The sequence below is a fragment of the Cyprinodon tularosa genome, unplaced genomic scaffold (assembly GCF_016077235.1).
Source record: "Cyprinodon tularosa strain WSP-4 unplaced genomic scaffold, ASM1607723v1 ctg595, whole genome shotgun sequence".
Lineage (NCBI taxonomy): Eukaryota > Metazoa > Chordata > Actinopteri > Cyprinodontiformes > Cyprinodontidae > Cyprinodon > Cyprinodon tularosa.
The window spans coordinates 366,653-389,371 of NW_024039335.1; the positions used below are offsets into that span (position 1 = coordinate 366,653).

General features: G+C 45.1%; 2 protein-coding genes across 4 annotated transcripts in view; one reads left to right on the forward strand and one right to left on the reverse strand.

Annotated features, from left to right (window-relative positions):
- Positions 1-2,724, reverse strand: part of LOC119797687 (multiple epidermal growth factor-like domains protein 11) — a 196,484-nt gene extending 193,760 nt beyond the window's left edge. For all 3 annotated transcript variants that reach the window (XM_038306858.1, XM_038306857.1, XM_038306856.1), the window contains exon 1: positions 2,577-2,724. The gene's annotated coding sequence lies outside the window, so the exon portion shown is untranslated. The remainder of the gene's footprint in view (positions 1-2,576) is intronic.
- Positions 2,725-6,724: 4,000 nt separating this feature from the next.
- Positions 6,725-22,539, forward strand: dis3l (DIS3 like exosome 3'-5' exoribonuclease). The gene is made up of 18 exons (XM_038306867.1): positions 6,725-6,936; positions 9,765-9,915; positions 12,261-12,389; positions 12,518-12,653; positions 13,010-13,177; positions 13,255-13,333; positions 13,423-13,602; positions 13,669-13,838; positions 14,189-14,350; positions 14,460-14,695; positions 14,853-14,945; positions 15,023-15,311; positions 18,769-19,004; positions 19,097-19,251; positions 19,321-19,499; positions 19,571-19,716; positions 19,806-19,977; positions 21,989-22,539. The coding sequence occupies exons 1-18, from the start codon at positions 6,807-6,809 to the stop codon at positions 22,298-22,300; spliced, it is 3,123 nt and encodes a 1,040-aa protein (XP_038162795.1). The 5' UTR covers positions 6,725-6,806; the 3' UTR covers positions 22,301-22,539.
- The last annotated feature ends 180 nt before the right edge of the window (positions 22,540-22,719 follow it).

Genomic DNA, 22,719 nt, shown 5'->3' on the forward strand with positions numbered 1-22,719 from the left:
CCTGAAGGAACAACGCCAACGGTCCGACCCATCAGCTCTGATCAGCTATTGATCCGGAGCATTTTCAGTTTGTAAAGGTTCAGCAGGGCGGAAACACAGCTGCTGCTGCTCCCACTGCCAACCGATCCAGCGACCTTTCTGTCTCTTCTCATGTATCTGAGGGTCAAAATCCTGCAGAGACGCTCCGATGAGTCTGAAAAGGGAATCTGAACCCTGAGGAGCAGCAGAGACGATGTTCCACAGCTGGAGTCATCGTCACCCTGATCTTCATCACAGAAAGTGATGAGAGGGCAGAGCCCTTCGAACTGAAGCAGGAAGCTGAGCTTCTTCACTCAGGTCCAGGGAGGAAAGGTGTGAAAGTTCAACAGGAGCCAAGAGCTTCCTCCTCCTCCTCTTCCTCAGGACACCCAAAAGTTCCCTCCTTGGTTTGGATCCACGTTTCTGCTCAGCTGCTGTTTGCTTTCCTTAGAGTGAAACTCCCTGTGAAGGATGAACGTGATCCCAATCTGTTCAGACGAGACGCAGAGCGCTGGCTGAACATCGTTAGCTCCTAACGAGGAGCTGCTGCTGCTGCTGAACACTTTGCTTTATTACAGGTGAGATTTTCTCCAAAGTGGGAAACATCAGAGAACAAATCGGTGGAATCGATCATTTCTTCTTCTCACTTCAAACACAAACGAGTCGCTCTGAGACTCAGAGAGGCAGCAGCCATAACTCTCACCTTCCTGCTTAACACTTGCATGTCTTCTCCCCTTATCTCCCCAGAGTCATGCAGAATGCTGCTGGTCTGCGGCACAGACATTTTTTTTAAAAGACAGCTTTCCTTCACAGTCTGACCTGCAGGGTCTGATTTGGGAAAATATGAATCCTAATCCAGCAGAAATGAAAGGATTTGCAGGTTGCTCTATCTGCTACAGACTCTATCCACACATGAAGCTGCTTCAGTGACTGATTCACCATAGCTGCTCCACGGAGCACTATCTAAGATCCTTCCTCCCAGCAGCCATTACTGCTCCCATTAAACTCAATCCCTTCTTTACATTCCTGCTTTTCTTTGCACAGATATCCATATTTCTATAGAACATTTTTTGCTCCACAAATATAATAAAACACATCATTTGTACAGTTTTACATGATCTTCATACACTTTGAATACATTTTCAGAGTCTGCAGCTCCTTTTTTCATTTATGTATTTTTTGTTGTTATTATTGACTTTGTAGATACAGTTGAATTTATCCACTTAAAATAAAAGATGATCCAAACCCATTATTATTATTCCCAAGTATGCATTGCACAATAAAAAGGATTTTTACCCTAACTTTCAAAATATTGAGTCAAAATTCAAGCTGATTGATTTTTTTTTTATTGACTACAATAATAGGAGCTTATTGTTTTTAATGCTTTTATCAGAACTTGGAAGAGTGTCTAACTGTTTAGCTCAATTAAACTTTATCTGTGGTTATTTGACTGAAAAGCAAAGATAGATTTAATCACTTCACATTGAGTCCAACTTCAAATAACAAAAACCAACAGAGCAGACAAGGTTTCTATGATCAGATATAACCAGGAACGATGGAGAAGTTTCACCATCAGACTGATGGAAACACTAAGAGGTAAGATACATACAGGTTTTCATTGTGAATTGATGCAGTTATAATATATAGGACAGTTTTTAAAATATTATATTAAACATTTTTGGTTTTTTTAATATATATGATATGAAGCCATTTACAAATAAAAGTCCAGAGTCTAACTTTTCTCCCTGGGAGGATTTCTGAAGCTGGGCTGTTGACCCAGCAGCTGCAGCAGCAGCAGCAGATCGGTGCATCCTCTTAAAAACGAGTTTAATTAAAGTAAGAGCTCAGGAAGCATCAGCAGCTGCATTACTTTTATTGCACGGCCACGTTTGTGACAAATGTCCCTGTGACGCATGGCTGCTGGGGGCTAAATGGAGCTCCACCAGGAGAGCACTGGGAGCCTGCTCTCCACGTTCAATTACTCTGCAAACAATCACTGAATGGAACCATCAGACCTGCAACCATCAGACCTGCAACCTGTGAGCGGCCACCAGCTTTGCAGGTGGAGCCTGGCAGCTGCTCAGGGGCGCCCTCTGGTGGCGGCAGGGCGTTCCTTCCTGTGTGAACCAATCATGCTGTGATGCTTCAAAAGGATCAATAAAAAAAAAAAACTGTTGACCTGCTGCTTACTTAAAATCCAACAATGACCGCAGAGACCAACTAGGGAAACTAGACCCCCCCCCCCAAGCAGGACAAGTCCAATCAAAACTATCTGCCCTCAGAGCAGGAGCACGTAGCGCTGCAGGACATTAGACCAAATTAATAAGTGAAACTTTTAAAAACAGCCTTAGCAGAAATATGTTTAAAAAAAAAAACTGATAAGAAGCTAATAAGAAGAAGCGCGTTTTATAGATGACCTCAGTTTAATAAACAGGAAAACAGATTTAATATCAGCGGTATTAGTAACTCTAATCTCCCTCAGTTTTGTTTATTTATTATTATTATTATTTACAACAAAACAACTTAAAAGGACTCAGGTGAGAGGTTTTACTGCTTACCTGCAGCAGGGATCCGTCCAGAACAAAGTTGGGTCTGTGGGGCAGCGACAGCAGCAGGATTCAGATGATGTGTTTCCCCAGAAGAAGCTGATCCTGAAGCGGCAGTAAAGTCCTCAGCAGCGCTGCAGTTTCCAACTTAAAGCTCCGCAGCAGCGCCTCTGTGCGGCGGAGACAAAGATCAGCGCCAGAGTCAAGAGGAGTCCCTCCCCTGCACCCTGCTGCGGCTCCAGGCAGAGCAGCCAAAGATCAGCGCCGGAACCAAGAGGAGGATCTGCAGCGTCACCACCCAGGCGCGATGCGTTCAATGAACATCGGAAAACAGGCATTACTTCAAAGGAATCACATGAAGGTTTTTGAGAATGACTCAATTTCCCAATAACGTATTTCTAAGCAAAAAAAAATAATTTTGACACTGAAAACTGTTGTTTCTGTGAGGTTGAAATTGAAAGTCTGGAACACCTTTTCTTTGATTGTACTGTAGTCCAAAGCTTTTGGCTTGATTTTCTGATGTGGATCCAATCTAAAGGAATTCAGTTACCTGATTTTACCCTAAGAGAAGCTTTATTTGGTATAATTGCAAAAAAATCTAACATAATTTTGGTGTTAATGTTTTGATTTTATCAGTTAAGTTTTATTTACACAAATGTTGCTACTTAAAATGTAAACCAGTTATGTCCCATTGGAAAAATGAGACAAAATCTTAATCAAATCTTTAGAATTTGTAAAAACAAAAAGTGCTGGTGATTTTCTTTCTTTTGTGGGTAAATTTAATCTGTTGGTTTAACACCCTGTTCTTGAATGTATGTATAATATAATGTTGCCCCTTTTATTATTATTACTATTATTATTGTTCCCTCTCTGTTTATATTTGGTTTTCCTCTGTATTAAGATATGTTTTATACACTTTCTTTAAATGCAACGAATATAATTCTGTACTGGTACCTGGTGTAATGTACATTGGTTAAAAAAAAAAAATGACTCAATTAAAAATCACCAGGGGCGTATTTAGGAAATTTGGGGCCCTAGGCAAAGGCAGGCATGGGGCCCTCTGAATTGAGAAGACAACACATAAAACAGACCCATTATACAGACACAGACCTTTTAATAGGATATACATCCATTATCTGTTCTACATTTTGTCCCTCTCTTCTAGCCCCTTTTCTTTTTTTCTCTTTTTCTTTTCATATTGACAATGTGCTCAGCTGACATTTAATGCTGTCTCAAAAGGAATGAAAGATTTCTCCAATCACTACTTAATATTGCTCCTTCCTGTGTTTCGAAAATGGCCAAAGTAAATAACCCAGTCCTTCTTTTCACTGTAGACAAGCCATGATCTGCTTATCTGTTCTCCATTTTTCATTTGGATGAAATAATAGCAGGTTATTTATTAGGTGTAGCTCAGGATTTAAACTCCAACTGATTCAGATGTAGAAACACAGAAAAAAAATCTATTCAATTTTAATTCAGTTCAGTTTATATAAACTTCTCCAGACAGATTGGTTTAAAGTTTCTAACAAAGGGAAATCAGCTGATTGCTTCGACTCTTTAATTTAGCAGGATCTGCTCCTCCTGGATGAGCATGTATGCAGCGACAGTGGAGAGAAAAAAAAACCTTCAGCAGAACCAGAACCAGGCTCAGTGTTAGCAGCCTTCTGACAAATCTGGCTGAGGTTCAAGAAGACAGAAGCTCTGATCTATAAATACTTTCTATGTTCAACAAGGTAACAGTAACCTTATTCGACATCTTGTAGAACTTCCTTCATTAACTTGTAGAATTATTTGATGGATTGAATTTATTGACTTTATGTTTAACTGCTCATTCAACAAACTATAAGACGTGGGCTCTGTTCGAATATATGGGATGTGTCCTCCGAAGGCCAGATTCGAAGGCCGATTACGTCATAGCGTGACACCGAGGTCTGGTCGGATTCCAAGAATCCTGTTTATGCGGCCTACTATATCTGCAGTGTGGGGAGTAGAAATCTGATAGGATTTTGCACAATTTGCTTAACTAAGTATTTTTGGTTGTTCAATATAAGAGATTTGGCAGATATATTTTTTATACATACACCGTTTAGATTTACTTATATCTTTCTACCCATGTTAAAGAATAGAATAGAAAATCTTTTTATTGTCCCACAATGGGCAAATTTACAGCAGCAAAAAGATGAATGAAAATGGTCACACAAATGTGGACCTTAGAAAAACTTATAAGAATAACATAATAGGGAAGAGTTAAAATATAAACAATAAAATACTGTAAAGTGTTTTAACAGTATATAACTGTGCAACTGGAGAATAAATAACCAATATGTAGCTATGGACAGCTTTACAGTATTGGATATTTGAAAATAGCAGCAACATCAGAGATGTGCAAAATGACAGCAGCAGGTTATTTAACTGACTAAGGTTTCTATCATTACATTTGATTTTATTTGTTCCTGCTCCAGGTGGTTGGAACCTTTATTCCACTCTCTATTATCATGAATATAGTCTTTGTTCAATAATAAAAAAAAAGAATGAAAATAAAAAAGAAACAGTTTAAAAAAAAAGTTCTATATTCATTATTTTCCTGCTTTGTATATCAACAGCGACAGAGCTGTTGACTACAGCTAGACCTGTTTGAATTCACTAACAAAACTCTTCCAGTCTCCTTATTTTTAAGAACTTCTAAGGATCCAGTCCAGGTTGACCGTGTCCTTGGAAAACGCAGCCCATAAATTTGAACACAGCCTTTGACTAGGCCATTACAAACCTTGAATCCTGGCATGTGTGTTTGGGATCAATCTCCAGCCGTCAGTCAGGTGGACTTTCTCTGGAACACTTCGGTGTTCAGAGGAGATCAATGTTCATTTCATTGTGGCAAAGATCCAGGACTGTGCCTTATTTTATGTGATCCATAAATTTAAAGATTTAACAAAAAGTGTCAGAAAGTAAGAAAAAAAAAAAAAGAAAAGAATTTTCTTAATTATTTTTCAAGCAAACAGCTTTTTTTTAGCAAGCCTGGTGGTATTTATCTATGTCCTTAACCGTTTATAGGGCAAAATACCGTTTTTGATCTCTGCATACCCCTTATTAATGGAGACCCCACCCCACCCAGTGAGGTCTAGAAGCACAAGATCTATATCCATTCAGCAAAGATTCTGCTACATGGCTGTACATCTTATTTTGGCATTTGACCAATTAGATGAGCCCTTGAATGATATATTGCCTACTGCAAATTAAGTTGCAAAAAAAAAAAGTTAAAAAGTCAAGAAAAAAAAGGCCAAAAGATAATTGAAAAGTTAGAAAATAAAGTTAAAAAAGTTATTAAGCCTAGTTAACAATTATATTTAGGTTTATAAACTAAAAAATGTAAGATAAACTAAAAAAGTGTTTCTTTCACTCTCAGAGTGTTTTTCATTAATTTCTTATAGAAGCACTTTAGCTATTTTTCTTAATATATTCTTGGAAGTTGGCGTTTCTAGTTATTACATTGTCCTGGATTCCACTTAAAGGTACACTATGCAACCGGTGTTGATTTTCCAGAGGGCGAAAGTAAAAGTGCACTGTCGTAAATATGCACAGCTGTTCTCCTGGTTTCTCCGTCAAGCCAGGCGCGGTTGTTTTGAGCTTAGCAGCGAATGACTAATATGGGGCCAAAATGGTAGCTTTAATATTTGCAAATGTGTGTGGAGAGTTGTGTGTCTGTATCTCGATTTAGAGACTTCTGAGCCTGTGGGTGCGGGTCGGTGCTCCTGCAATTGCAAGTGCAGTATTTCCCCCACAGACCACCAGGGCGGCCGAGAATACCTTTGTTCAACCTGAAATGACTCATTTAGTCATCCATAACGTTATGGAACACATTAATTAACTGAAAAATGTTGCATAGTGTCCCTTTAAATTTAGATTTTGAAAGTGTTTCACTGAGTGCCCTATAAAGAGTTAAAACCCCGTATTTCCGACGTTTGTTTTTTTTTTTTTATTAATGTGAACTCAAAACAGAACTTTATTTTTATAAACATTTTAATTGCTAATAGCATATGTAAACTTAAAAAAACAAACAAACAGAAATCACAGATTTGCATCAGTCCATGTGGGAGATCTACAAAACAAACGTCACTCAGTATTTCCGACGGTATTTGAACGAAACGGAAAAGCTGGAACGTCATGACGTAGTACGTACGCTTTCCCTCCGTCTCTGAGCTGTTTATGTTGGAGAGACGCGGACTGGGCAGCTGAGGGTCCAGAATGATAAAGACCGAGAAAGTTCTGCACCTGAAGAGCAGCCGCGGCCGGAAGGTTCGGGTGGTTCGGGAGTTCTACCTGAGGGAGCGGGTCCCCTGCTTCAGCTCTCTGTGCCAGGCGGGCTGTGACAACGGTGAGGCAGCAACATCAGAGACTGCTTACAGACTGCTTACCACTTAACAGACTGGGGACCAGTTTACAGACTGGTGACCAGTTTACAGACTGCTTACCAGTTTATAGACTGCTTACCAATTTATAGACTGGTTACCACTTTACTGACTGGTGACCAGTTTACAGACTGGTGACCACTTTACAGACTGCTTACCAGTTTATAGACTGGTTACCACTTTACTGACTGGTGACCAGTTTACAGACTGGCGACCACTTTACTGACTGGTGACCAGTTTACAGACTGTTTACCACTTAACAGACTGGTGACCAGTTTACAGACTGCTTACCACTTAACAGACTGGTGACCAGTTTACAGACTGGTGACCAGTTTACAGACTGCTTACCAGTTTATAGACTGGTTACCACTTTACTGACTGGTGACCAGTTTACAGACTGGTGACCACTTTACAGACTGCTTACCAGTTTATAGACTGGTGACAGGTTTACAGACTGGTTACCACTTTACAGACTGGCGAACACTTTACTGACTGGTGTCCAGTTTACAGACTGGTGACCAGTTTACAGACTGTTTACCACTCAGACTGGTTACGACTTTACAGACTGCTTACCACTTTACTGGCTGCTTACCACTTTACTGACTGGTGACCAGTTTACAGACTGGTGACCACTTTACAGACTGCTTACCAGTTTATAGACTGGTTACCACTTTACTGACTGGTGACCAGTTTACAGACTGGTGACCAGTTTACAGACTGGTGACCACTTTACTGACTGGTGACCAGTTTACAGACTGGTGACCAGTTTACAGACTGCTTACCAGTTTATAGACTGGTTACCACTTTACTGACTGGTGACCAGATTACAGACTGGCGACCACTTTACAGACTGCTTACCACTTTACTGGCTGCTTACCACTTTACAGACCTGTGACCAGTTTACAGGCTGGTTGCCACTTTACAGACTGCTTTACAGACTGGTGACAGGTTTACAGACTGCTTACCACTTTACAGACTGCTTACCACTTTACGGACTGGTTACCACTTTACAGACCTGTGACCAGTTTACAGACTGCTTACCAGTGTACAGACCTGTGACCAGTTTAAAGACTGGTTACCACTTGTCAGTCTGGTTACCACTTGATAGACTGGTTATCAGTTTAAAGACTGGTTACCACTTGTCAGACTGGTTACCAGTTTACAGTCTGGTTACTAGATTACAGGCTTTTTACCACTTTACAGACTGGTTACCACTTTACAGCCTGGTGACCAGTTTACAGGCTGGTTACCACTTGACAGACTGGTGGCCAGTTTACGGACTGCTTACCACTTGACAGACTGGTTACCAGTTTAAAGACTGGTTACCACTTGTCAGACTGGTTACCAGTTTACAGTCTGGTTACTAGATTACAGGCTTTTTACCACTTTACAGACTGGTTACCACTTTACAGCCTGGTGACCAGTTTACAGGCTGGTTACCACTTGACAGACTGGTGGCCAGTTTACGGACTGCTTACCACTTGACAGACTGGTTACCAGTTTATAGACTGGTTACCACTTGATAGATTGTTTACCAGTTTACAGACTGGTTACTAGATTACAGACTGGTTACCACTTGATAGACTGTTTACCAGTTTACAGACTGGTTACTAGTTTACAGGCTGGTTACCACTTGATAGACTGTTTACCAGTTTACAGACTGGTTACTAGATTACAGGCTGGTTACCACTTGATAGACTGTTTACCAGTTTACAGACTGGCTACCACTTGACAGACTGGTGAACAGTTTATAGAGTAGTTACCACTTTACAGACTTGCGACCAGTTTACAGACTGGTGACCACTTGACAGACTGGTTACTAGTTAATAGACTGGTTACCACTTTACAGACTGGTTACCAGTTTATAGACTGGTTCCCGCTTGACAGACTGTTTAGATTCTAAACAGCCCGAACCGTGGAGGGTTTGCATGTTCTAAACTTTGGGATATATTTTATTACATGTTGCACATCCCAGTAAATCTGTTTCCCCTTTAAACCTGCAGCTCTCCCTACTTTTCTCTGTGCTGTTGAAAAAGATTTATGAACCTCTTTACTAATATAATGATGCCAGAAACTAAATATCAAGATATGTAGAAGCTCTGCAGATTGATTCTGTCTGTTCAATAAGAAAACATGTTAATTTTAAGCTGTAACTGGGAGTCATGGTCTCTGAGAAGCCAAGATTTTTTTAACTGGTAAAGAAGAACAAACTCTTTTTTCTCAAGCTTCTTTCATTATTATACTAACTTGTGTAAACTTACAATCTGTTGCCATTTTTGCTGAAAAAGCTCTGTATGTCTAACGAACAGATTTTTTGGTGGAATCTCTCATTTATTTAACCGACCTGTCTCCTAACTTTCACTTAAAAATCAGAGTAGCTGCTGGTTAATATTCACTGAGTGCTGTTTTTCTCTCCTCCCTCATGTAGTTAATATGTGAGCAGCGAATAGTGGATAATATTTTGCCTCAAATCAAAAACCGATGGTGTTACACCGAGATGCAGGACACAGGAGCAGCGCAAGAGGAAAAAAAAAACAAAAAACACTGATTCAAAACACCCTGAACACAGACAGCTGCATCCAACCTCTGTTACCTTTGGCTAAAATAAATGAGCGGAAAGGGGAAAAAAACTGAGATTATTGGTGAGGACATGTCCCCACTAGGACTACAGAAAGTTATGCTTGTGGGTCCATCCATCCAGGCTGGAGCTGGTTCTGCTTTTAAAGTAAAGCAGATTTAAACCTTTAACAGTTAAATCAATTGTTTAAAATGATAAAATTCTTCTTGAACCCAGATGGTAAAGTTCTGGCTGGAGATCTGACCCACTACGTGGTTCCGGACGCTGGGGTGGTGCTGAAATACCTGGAAGTTCTGGAGATCACCGAGCTGCAGGGGGTGGTGTTCACCCAGACGGCCTGCGAGGCGCTGCGCAGCAAAGGACGCAGGTAGGAGACCTACAGCTCAGCTAGAAGAACATCCCCCGGTTCTGACCACTCTGATTGGTCCCTGCCAGAGGTGTCAAGTAACAAAGTACAAATACTTCATTACTGTACTTAAGTACACTTTTTAGCTATCTATGCTTTACTCCATAACTTATTTTTCTTCCTACTTCTGACATCCACTGTACTTTCCCTTCTTTACATTTTTACTCTTGGCTTTGGTTTAATGTTTCTAAATATTTATTTCCCGTCATGTGCTCCATCCAATGCAGATCATTGACTCTATCCACATTTAGTAAAAAATGGTGTAATTGGATGAGTCATATAACGCAAACACTCATTGGTTAGCTAAAGGAAATCATCAGAAGCAAGCAGGTGTTATTCAAACTGCAAAAGCGCATTGTCTATGCCGTGCTAGAATGTCGGATTCAGAAGATGTTGAAAGATGTTGAAATGTCCGAAAGTTCGGACACAGGCGAGAGCGTATCGGGACATGGAGACCAACAAGACCTCCCTCATCCTTGGCCCTTTCTCAAAGAATTTTTCAAAATAGTCATAAAATTTAGTTTTCAATTCATATAGTGGCATCTGGCTGTTTTTATTAAAGGTTACTTTTTACTTGGGGGAAGAAGAGACGAGGTGCTTGGGGCTGGGTTCGTTCATCACCCAGGCTGAAGTCACCGAGGTAGTCAAAAAACTCCACGGTGGCAAGGCTTCGGGGGTGGACGAGATCCGTCCTGAGTATCTCAGAGCTCTGGATGTTGTTGGGCTGTCATGGTTGACACGTCTCTTCAACATCGCGTGGAGGTCGGGGACAGTCCCCCTGGATTGGCAGACTGGGGTGATGGTTCCCCTCCACAAGAAGGGGGACCGGAGGGTGTGTTCCAACTATCGGGGAATCACACTTCTCAGCCTCCCCGGAAAGGCCTATGCCAGGGTGCTGGACAGGAGAGTCCGGCTGATTGTCGAACCTCGGCTGCAGGAGGAGCAGTGTGGTTTTCATCCTGGCCGTGGAACGGTGGACCAGCTCTTCACCCTCTGCAGGGTGCTTGAGGGTTCATGGGAGTTTGCCCAACCAGTCCACTTGTGTTTTGTGGACTTGGAGAAAGCATTCGACCGTGTCCCTCGTGCTGCCCTGTGGGGGGTGCTCCAGGAGTATGGAGTCGGGGGCCCTTTATTAGGGGCCATCCGTTCTCTGTACAAGCGGAGCAGGAGTCTGGTTCGCATTGCCAGCATTAAGTCGGACCTGTTCCCAGTGCATGTTGGACTCCGCCAGGGCTGCCCTCTGTCACCGGTCCTGTTCATAACTTTTATGGACAGGAATTCTAGGCGCAGCCAAGGACCGGAGGGGGTCTGGTTTGGGGAACAGCGGATCTCGTCCCTGCTCTGGCTCCCTCCTGCCAAGACCTACAGCGTGCGCTGGGGCGGTTCGCAGCCGAGTGTGAAGCGGCCGGGATGAGAATCAGCTCCTCCAAATCCGAGGCCATGGTTCTCGACCGGAAAAAGGTGGCTTGTCCCCTTCAGGTTGGAGGAGAGTCCTTGCCTCGTGTGGAGGAGTTCAAGTATCTTGGGGTCCTGTTCACGAGTGAGGGAAGAATGGAGCGGGAGATCGATAGACGGATCGGTGCGGCTGCTGCAATAATGCGGACGCTGCACCGGTCTGTCGTGGTGAAGAGAGAGCTGAGTGAAAAGGCAAAGCTCTCAATTTACCAGTCGGTCTATGTTCCTACCCTCACCTATAGTCATGAAATCTGGATCATGACCGAAAGAACGAGATCCCGGATACAAGTGGCTGAAATGAGCTTTCTCCGCAGTGTGGCTGGGCTCTCCCTTAGAGATAGGGTGAGGAGCTCAGTCATTCGGGAGAGGCTCAGTGTAGAGCCGGTTCTCCTCCACATCGAGAGGAGTCAGTTGAGGTGGCTCGGACATCTTCTTCGGATGCCCCATGGACGCCTCCCTCGGGAGGTGTTCCAGGCACGTCCAACCGGGAGGAGGCCCAGGGGACGACCCAGTACACGCTGGAGAGACTATGTCTCTCGGCTGGCCTGGGAGCGCCTAGGGCTCCCCCCAACAGAGCTGGAGGAGGTGTCTGCGGAGAGGGAAGTCTGGGAGTCTCTGCTTAGTCTGCTGCCCCCGCGACCCGGTTCCGGATAAAGCGGGAGACGACGAGTACGAGTACTTTTTACTTTGATACTTTAAGTAGTTTTTGGAGCTCATACTTTTTCACTTTTACTTGAGGAAAGAGGTCAAGTTGATACTTCAAGTTTTACCAGAGTGTTTTTAAACTGCAGTATCTATACTTCTACTTAAGTAACAAATGTGTGAACTTTTGACACCCCTGGTCCCTGCAGGTTCTACAACCATCTGAGGAACCTGCTGAAAGACCCGCGCCATGACTGCATCCTGTTTGCCAACGAGTTCCAGACATACTCCCACTGCCCCAGAGAGAAAGGCGAGAGCCAGGAGACGTGGCAGACCAGGTGAGTCCTCCCAGGAGATCCGGAACCTACAGCTCAGTTCTCCTCGTTTAAGAGAATCACAGTCGGAGTTAAAAGCGAAATGAGACGCGATAAGGAGGTTCTTATGAAGGATCGTGTGTGTTCCGTAGGTGCGTTTACGCCGCCGCCGTCTGGTTCTACAACCACCTGGCTGGAGCCATGAAAGTGGTGATGATCACGGAGGACCGAGACGCCGGGGCTCGGTTTGGCAGCCTCAACTCCGGAGTGTTTGTCATCAGCGTCCAGGTAGGCGCAGCCCGGGCCACCCTGGCCTGGTTACCTGACCGACTGACCTTTCTTGGGTAGCAAAATAAAATAAGGCTGGGGTCTGTTTTGCTTTCTGGGGACCCTCCTCCAGCGCTTTACTTTTTTTGTCTCTCTCTCTCTCTCTGGACCACCTTTCCTCTTTTACTACATTTGTAGACCAAGTCCATTGCTGCTTATCCTCATTTGCAATACTCGCTAGCTACAATTGAAATAAACCAATCGTCTTTCCTGCCTCACATGCTAATGGTCAGTCCAGTTATGGGCACAGAAGATGTTTGGTCGTCGTAGCAACCAGAAGGCTTGCACTCCTAAAAAATCTCTGGTTTGTTCTTCAGGACTATTTGCAGAACTTCTGGCCAGACCTGCAGGAGGCCCATGAGGTCTACAGGTACATCTCCCTGGTGCTGCAGGAGAAGGAGAGCGAGGATTCCCAGAGGGAGTTCTCGGAACATCTGCCTGCCGAGATTGTGGAGGCTGGGATCAAATCGGGACGGTACCTTCAGGTAAAGACCCACTAGAGACGTTTGTCTGCAGCAGGAACGTTTTACACCTGATCAATCTGGTTTCCATGTTCCCACAGGGTACCCTGAATGTGAACAAATATCGGGCTCAGAGCGAGGCTTTCGTCACTAACGAGGAGTTCTCCAACAAGAGCCCAGGTCCAGAAGCTTCTCTCTGTCGGTAGAACCTTTACCTCCACAGCAGAACCTCCAGCATCATCTCTCCTCTCGTTATTTCTCTGCCTCAGATCTGATCAACGGTGTGTTGGTGTTCGGTTTTAAGAGGCGGAACCGAGCCGTGCACGGCGACCTGGTGGCGGTGGAGCTGTTGCCGAAGAGCAAATGGAGAGGCAGAGGGACAGCTCTGGCTGAGGGGCCGCTGGACGAGAATAGCGGGGAGGACGGCGAGTCCAACCCTTTGCCCACAGGTGGGGAGGCGTTCTGTTTCACCGCCCTTTGGGTCGCTGATCTCTAACGGCGTTTGGACCCGGCAGGTCACATCGTTGGAATCCTGCAGAGAAACTGGAGGGACTACGTGGTGACCTTTCCCCCCAGGGACGGGAACCAGAACCAGAGCAGGGGCTCCCAGCGCATCCTGGCTGTACCCTGGGACCAACGGATCCCCAAGATCAGGATCAGCACCCAGCAGGCGGACGCTCTGCAGGTCTGAGTTCTACCAGGTTCAACAGAACGGAACGTTTCCTACCAGAATGGCAGGCTAGCTTCTGGTTCTTGTTGTTAGGTCCTGGTGTCAGGCCCAGTTTCCTGGTTTTAGTCCTGATTCTGTCCTGCCTCAGTCAGAGGTCAAAGGTCATTCCGGGCTCCTTAGAAATATAGAACTAGAAATGAAGGATGAATCGCTTCCAATTAAACCAACGTTAACATCAGCACTGGTTCTGGTTTTTGGCTGCTTTGGATCAGATTCCATTAAAACCCGTAAACGTCACTGAATATAATCAGAACCAGTTTGACGCTTCTGTAAATGTGACCCAGTCTGGTCCACTCCTCCTGCAGGACCACAGGGTGCTGGTGCGGATCGACTCGTGGCCCAGCAACTCCCTCTATCCCAACGGACACAGCGTGCGGGTTCTGGGTCGGGTTGGAGATATGGAGACAGAGGTCCAGACCATCCTGCTGGAGAACAGCATCCACGTTCCTCCATTTTCTGAAGCACAGGTGAGGAACCGGCAGTACCAGAACCAGTACCTCAGAGCTCTGGGAACCAGACGGGTTTTAGCTCCATTTGAAAGCTTGGCTATGAGTAATCAGACCCTTGTTCTTGCAGCTAAGGGAGATGCCGGCGCAGCCCTGGACCGTGGATCCCGCCGAGGCAGCGGAGCGCCGGGACCTCAGGGACACCCATCTGGTGTTCAGCATCGACCCACGCGGCTGCGAGGATGTGGACGATGCGATGTCGGTGAGGAGCCTCGGCAACGGACTCCTGGAACTGGGGGTCCACATCGCTGACGTCACTCACTTCGTCCGCGAGGGCTCGCTCACGGACCTGGAGGCCCGATCCAGGTGAGTGGCAGCGTCAGATCAGAATTAGAGAACAACCATCTTCATGAAGACAGCGGAACCCAGTAGGTTCTGGTTCCGTTTAATGCAGGTTTAGGTTCTTAAACACGGGAGAGAGGATGGAGGGAACAGACCTAACTCCCTGATGTTTCCCTCTCAGAGCCACCACCTATTACCTGGCAGACCGCCGCTACGACATGCTGCCTGCTGTGCTCAGCGCCGACCTCTGCTCGCTGCTGGGCGGGGTCGACAGGTCAGTGGGTTCTGTGGTTCAGTTCTCTGCCTTTTCTGGTTCCACCAGCAGTCCAACGCTGAACCTCTGCTGTCCAGGTACGCCATGAGCGTCCTGTGGGAGCTGGACGCCCAGAGCCTGGCTGTCATCAAGGTGTGGTTTGGTCGAACCCTGATCCGCTCCTCCTACCAGCTCCACTACGAGCTGGCTCAGGCGCTGCTGAACGGGGAGGAGGTCCCTGTTCCGGAGCTGGCCCAGCTGGACCCCAAGGAGCGGGCCGCCAAGCTGACGGAGCTCACTGCGGCGCTTGAGAAGCTGACGCTGGTGGCCAGACATCTACGGGCTCAGAGGGACCAAGGAGGAGCCCTGGAGCTGGAGGGGTTGGAGGTAGGAGGGCGGCTGTGGTGCTCAGCTTCGAGCTGCTTATTGGTGGAAGCAAACAGGAAGCAGGAACGCTAAGCTCTGATTGGTTTAGGTTTTATTTTCATCTGGGTTTAGTTTCTATTCATTTTTCCTCTGTCAGTAAAAGGAGGTCAGACATGTTTTATTTCTAAGCGTCTCGGGATACAGACAGGGCAACATCTGGACCGCCGCCCGCAGGGGCCAGTTCACTCTAGTGCAACATCTGGAACGCTGCCCGCCAGGGTCGGTTCCCTCTAGAGCAACGCTGCCCGCCAGGGTCGGTTCACTCTAGAGCCGCGGTTCTCAAAGTGTGTGGCGCGACCCACTGGTGGGGAATTGAGACGTGACAGGTGGGGCGCGCCAAGTTCCGGTGTGTGTGTGTGACTATAACGTGTGAGAGAAAACTGTCCTTATAGCTGTATGTTGCCGCTTTTTAGACTAATCAAACCCACAAAGTAATCATTACTAGCCTACATGCAGTCTAATTAAAAGAACATTAGATATGAGAAAAATTTCCCCTGGAACTGAAGTACCAAAATGATGATTGACGTGACGTCGGCATATTATTTGTAACGGAATAAACTTTCGCGCCCCAGTGTTGCCAACTCAGCGACTTTGACGCCATATTTCAGACCCCTCCAGCGACTCTTTTTCAAAAAAGCGACTAGCGACAAATCTAGCGACTTTTGGAGAACATACTCCGTCAGCGCTCCGCCCCGCTGCGCTCCAGACCGCCTGCACAAAGCAAAGCCTACAGCCGCCGCTGTCCCCTCCGCTCCGCTCTGAGTTCCTTGGAGATCGTAGAGGGCATGCGCCAGATGAACCAGGGTTTCCGCGGATCATTAAAAATAATTACAATTCATAATTCTTTTTTTAATCAAGCCCTTAATTGGCACTAAAATTAATTAAATATGTTTATCGTTGCATTTATGATTCTTTAATAAAAATGCTTCTAAAAACAATTTTGTCAGATATATTATATCGCTATTAATTTGCGTGGAACTGTTTATAAAGCCGTATGTTCGGAAAGGAAGCTCGAGGCGGAGAAAAAGCTAGAGAATATATATACGTATATATATGTGTGTGTGTGTGTTTTTACATACATACAGGAGTCATGGAACTGTGCTTACAGCTCCATATTTCATGTACACTAATAACTTGTGTACATGGTTCTTGTTGATGGCATTAAAATCATTTCAAATAGCATTAAAATAGCATTAAATTAGAGTCACTCATTCCTGTATGAACCCTGTGAGCGCTTAATTTAGTATGACATATTAAAAAAATCCCACCATCATCCAGCATATGTTCAGTTTCTGCCCAAATATATATATATATATATATATTTTTTTTTGTAGATTTTTGTAACAGAGATAAGGATAATTCAAAACTGCTTTTTTTTTTATGAACTTGTTCTCTACAACTCAGCATCTCTTTTGATTCATGTAATAAGAAGTTTCTTTTGAATGGATTTGATTAAACTTTAAGTCCCTCGGTATAAAATAAATATTTTAATGGAGATGAGAAATCTGCTTCCTGGTTGGTGAATAACCAATAGTTTGGATCCAATCATTTAAATAAACGGTGTTATTTTTTTTATTTTTTTTATTTTTTAGATATTTATAAGAATTGTGCTATAATTTCTAGTCACCAATCTGTTGCTGCTATATTTTAATTTGACGAACCGGAATTTGTCGAGGTTCTTTTTCCTGTTTGGTGCGATTGCAATTGCGGATCTTGACCTGGCCGGACCGGAGCGGAGCAAAAAATAGCTCGGCTCCGTAATTTGTCGGTGACGGACGGAGAAGACGTACGTGGACGGAGACGTGCGGAGGAGTAGCGGTGGATGTGGAACAGCTCTCATTGATTTCCATGAAAGACAAGCGCTCCGCACGACGTACGTCAGCGGGGCGGAGCGGAGCGGAGCGCTGACGGAGTATGTGGAATCTGGGGGTTACGGGAAAGCACGTATCGTTCCTTTTCTTGTCCTGCTGCCGTGGGGCGCCTCCTCCCTCCCAACCCCGTTCTCCCCCACTATGTGTGCTGTGTGCATTCTTCTTCCCTTTGCCACATCATATCTCTGTGAGATGGGCTTTTCAGCTGCTGCTTCACTGAAAACAAAGCATGACTTGAGAGTGGCAGTATCAAGCCTGCAACCCCGTTTTGAGAAACTGTGCAATGCAAAACAGGCTCATTGAAGCCACTAATGCAGGGATAAATAGACCTGTATTGCCAGATGGATTTCACTTATTTTCTTTTATTAACAGATTGCAGAGTGGCACATTAATTTTTTCTATCTTTGAGCTTGATACAAATTTTGACACAGCTGCATTTTTATTTTCTTTATTTTTGAGCTTGCTGTTATTTGATGTAGATAGTTTGTATTTAGATACTACTTGTTACTTCAATAAAATTGGAACATTTTAAGATTGTTTCATATTTCATTAGCATTGTGTTGGGGCGATGGGGACAGGCGGGGCTTGAAAATTCCCCCTTGTCCAAAGTGGGGAATGACAGAAAAAGTTTGAGAACCACTGCTCTAGAGCAACATCTGGACCGCCGCCTGTCGGGGCCGGTTCACTCTAGAGCAACATCTGCAACGCTGCCCGCTGGGGCCGGTTCACTCTAGAGCAACATCTGCAACGCTGCCCGCTGGGGCCGGTTCACTCTAGAGCAACATCTGGAACACTGCCCGCCAGGGTCGGTTCACTCTAGAGCAGTGGTCTCCAACCCTGGTCCTCAAGATCTACTGTCCTACAGATTTTAGATGCATCCCTGCTTCAACACAGCTGAATCAAATGAATGGCTTGAAAAGGTAATCAATCATTTTATTCAGCTGTGTTGAAGCAGGGATGCATCTAAAATCTGTCGGACAGTAGATCTTGAGGACCAGGGTTGGAGACCACTGCTCTAGAGCAACATCTGGACCGCCGCCCGCCGGTTCACTCTAGAGCAACATCTGGAATGCTGCCCGCCGGGGCCGGTTTACTCTAGAGCAGGCATCCCCAAACTCGGTCCTCAAGGCCCCCTTTCCTGCAGGTTTTACAGGTTTCCCTGCTTTAGCACAGCTGATTATAACGATTACAGTAGACCAAAAGCCTGTTAATCAGCTTTCAATTAAAATCAGCCGTGCTGGAGCAAGGAAACCTCTAAAACCTGCAGGACAGGGGGCCTTGAGGACTGAGTTTGGGGATGCCTGCTCTAGAGCAACATCTGGAACGCTGCCCACCAGGGTCGATTTGGTCAAGACCTGCAGACGTTAGATGTTGTCTAAAAGCTTCTGCTACATTTTCAAAATCTCTTTTGATTTTTTAAATGTGCATTTAGTACAGAAACAAGATTTGATTTTTTTTTATGTCTTTGATCACAGAGGAATGTTTCCCGTTTTTCCCACAGCGTTCCAGATGTTGCTTCCCACTGAATGTCCCCCCCTCCCCCACAGGTCCGGGCCCAGCTGGATGCAGAGAAGAACATCACGGCACTGGTTCCCAAGCAGCCCCTGGAGGTCCATGAGACCGTGGCAGAGTGCATGATCTATGCCAACCACTGGGTGGCGCGTAAGATCCAGGAAGCTTTTCCCTGCCGGGCGCTGCTGAGGCGCCACCCTCCGCCACGACAGGAGTTTTTCGATCTACTGGTGGAAACGGCCAAGGCCAGGGGGTTCTGCATGGACACCAGGTGGGTTCTGCCCCACTCTACCTTCACATCTGAACCCAGAACCGGCCTAAGGCTGGACTCTGCTTATTATAACTCTGGTTTTTCTCCTGCAGTACCAACAAAGCCTTAGCCGACTCTCTGGACCAAGCCGTTGACCCAGAGGACCCGCTGGTGAACAGGCTCCTAAGAATGATGGCCACCCAGGCCATGTCCCAGGCACTGTACTTCTCCACCGGCAGCCAGCCAGATCACCAGTTCTACCATTACGGTAAACCAGTTCCAGTAAGGGTTCCCCTCGTGTTCCGCTCCTCCTGACCGGTTCCTTTCTGCACCGCAGGTCTGGCTCTTGACCGCTATACGCACTTCACCTCCCCGATCCGCCGGTATGCCGACATAGTGGTCCACCGCCTCCTGACCGCCGCCCTTCAGGTGGAGCAGGAGGCGGAGCCTGCCACGAGGCTGGAGGGGAACAAAGACCTTGAGGAGCTGTCTGAGCACATCAACACAAGAAACCGGGTGAGAACTTGCGACTGGATCCACGGCTCCACTGTTCTGCCTTCTCTAAATGTTCTGTGTGGCGCCCACAGGCGGCCAAGCAAGCCCAGACCCAGTCCGTCGCATTGTTTCAGTACCTCTTCTTCAAAGAACGGGATCCTCAGACCGACCCGCGCTGCGTGGCTGACAGCATCATATACACCATCAGAGACAATGGTGTCCTGGTCTTAGTTCCAGAGTAAGCAACCAGCATGAGAGATCCTCTCTGTTCAGCCTTCAGGTTCTGTCAGGCCAGGAACTGGTTCTGAGCGGCTGCGCTGTTTGCAGGTACGGCGTGAAGGGCCCGGTCTACTTGAAGACCAAAACAGGCCAGGTGGTGACAGCAGGCCCAGACGGTACCTGCGAGTGGCAAAGCGGCACTGTGCAGCGTCACCCAGACCACATCGTCACCACGTGTGGCTGCGGCAGCACCACCTTCAGGCTGTTTGATCACATCACGGTGAGTGGAAACCATCCAAGCCCAGTCGTTAGTCACACCGTTAAACAGTCGGATAGAAGATAAAGTCCTTTCCCAGACTGGTTCGGCCCGTTTGGACACAGATCGGGTCCAAAGTCTAGAATAGAACATTTCCAATGTTCCAGCTGTAAATTAAGGACCAATTATTGGAAAGATGCAATATTTGAAAGTAGAACCCGAGCTGTGCCTGCAGTTCCCTGCTGAAGGCACCAGGGGGCTCCTATGGTTTGCTGATTACCCAAAAAAAGTGAAGCCGCCTTCCGCCATGCTCACTCAGGTTGTGGCTGATGGACCTACAGTTACTGGACCCCAACATTTTTAATAGGGTTTTGTATTTTCCAAAAATCAGCTAAACACATATTTATTAAAGGGTTCCTACAGCATAAGGCAAGTTAAATTCAAGACTTTTTAATGCCACTTGAAATAAAAATTTAAGACCAAATTCACAAGAAACACAAGAAAAACCTGCTTGCGACAACTTAACCCAAAGGTTTATTTTAACCACTGCACTAATGTTTAGATTTTGAAAAGCTTCCCATACAGGAAGAAAGCTAAAAACACACAAATGACAGATATATTTTAACAATTATTTAACTGAATTCACAAACTTTGTTTTAGCAGGGAACAAAACAAATCAGTTTTAAAGCCCCAACATAACCAGTGCTAAGTCTTTTTTGCAGCTATTTTTCTTTGTATGGTTTTCTTAGTATGTTTGATTTGGTGATAAGTGGAGGCGTTGCAGAGACAAGGGTGGAACTAAACTGAGAAATACCGGCTGTTTCTCAGTAACTCCATTTTGACGCTTTGTGTTTCGTGCTTCGCATGTGCGACTTCACTGCCTTAATTTCCATCGTTCTGAGCTTGAATCGCTTCTTGCGCAAAATCCACTGAGCCTCATGTATGTTCCCTGGTTTTAGCCATGGAGAAAACTCTTGGCTGGAGACAATTTTCGTTACATTTACACTTGCTCATATTTTCCAGACAAAAAGTAAATGGTGCATCTCCCAAATGTCCCGGCCGCAACAACGCTTTTATTGGTTCCGCTATCGGGACGGAACCAATAATGGCGAGCTGTAATTTTTTCTTTTAATAAAAAAAAAAAAAAAAAGGTAAATTTTAATGTTTTATTTAGATTACAAAATAAATCAAAATAAAAATAATCCTATTTATGATGTTTTAAAAATTAAGACCTATGAAAGACTGATTTAAGACATTTTAATACCAATTAAGGCCTTAATTTTATTTTGAAGAATTCAATGCCTTTTAAGACTTTTCAAGGACCCGCGGGAACCCTGTATTAAATTTTTTCCTAGTTGAGAACACACAAATACCACAATACACTGATATTTTTGATTTATAGGTACTTAGACAAATGCCTTTTAGTGCATTATTTATAAAGGGCTCAAAAACATATGTAAAAAAAAAAAAAGAAAAACGAATAACAGCCGATTCCCAACGCCAACACATTTCAGCACTGCTGTATTTTAAGGAAATGAAAATGTTCTGAAAGCTATACAAAATTAAATTTCAATAAAAGTCGTCTAAGTCAGCAATATATCATGGATCCGATCCAGAATAATATGGATGGTTTCCCTTTAAGCTGCATCAGTGATGATCCTATTTCACAAGCAGTAAAAACAAATTTAGAAATTTGTCCCATATATCGTCAGCAGCCTAACTCTATGTATGAAGATTATATTTAAAAAATAATTTATCCAATTTTTACTCTTATTTGTACTTTATTTCTTGTAGGTTTCTTATATTTAAATTATTCACTTTTCCAGATTCTGAGACTTTGACCCAATTTGAATATAAAAATGAAAGTATAATTTTGGGATATTTCTGCACTGATCGAGTTTTAAAGATGAGCCTGGAAGCTCTGAAAACCTTCCGATCTGATCCGGGTCGGTACCGCTCCAAAGTGGGCTTAATTCTGCTCCATCTGAAGTGTTGGACCACCCAGAACTCAGGGATCTTTTTGTCCCGTCCTCAGGTCCGGATCTCTGTCCTACCCTCCAACTGCCACGCCGACACCCTGAAACTGGAGGTCATCAGCAACAAGCCGCATCGCAGTTCGGCGCCGCAGCGGCCCGATTCGCAGGGACGCAGCCAGCTGGTCCAGGAGGTGGTGCGGCTCGCCGAGGAGGCGCAGGAGAAGGCAGCGCAGCGACCCAAACTCTCCAAGTGGGAGCGGGAGTTCCAGCAGAGCAGAGCTCCTAACCTGTACTCCGTCCTGGAGGAGATCCGGGAGCTGGCTCTGATGGACCCGGACACAGCCTCCCGGTTCTGTGCCAGCACAGCTTAGAGGAGCCCAGCTGCTGCAGAACAGTTCTGTTCTCTGATGAAGAATCGGTTTCGCCGCAGAAAAACCAACTGACACCGGATCTCAGAACCGTTTTTAGCTTATTTATTGGGGTCAAAATGTTGAAATAAGACCAGCTGAAAAATCCAGAACCTTCAGAAACAGGAACAAACACTGATGCTGACCCGGTTCCATTAAAACTAACTGTTTATTATGTTTCATATTAAAATGAATAAACACAGCGCCGGCCCGGCAGGTTATTTCTGGAACAGATTTACGGTTCTGCTTAGAAAGTTTCAACCTGTTTGGTTCTAAATGAATGCACTGAAACCAGAACTCTGCTCATTTCAAACATCAGAAGCGTTTCAGCTTCCAGCTCAGGGAACAGGAAGGTAGATGCAGGGGGTTTGGACCTGCATGGT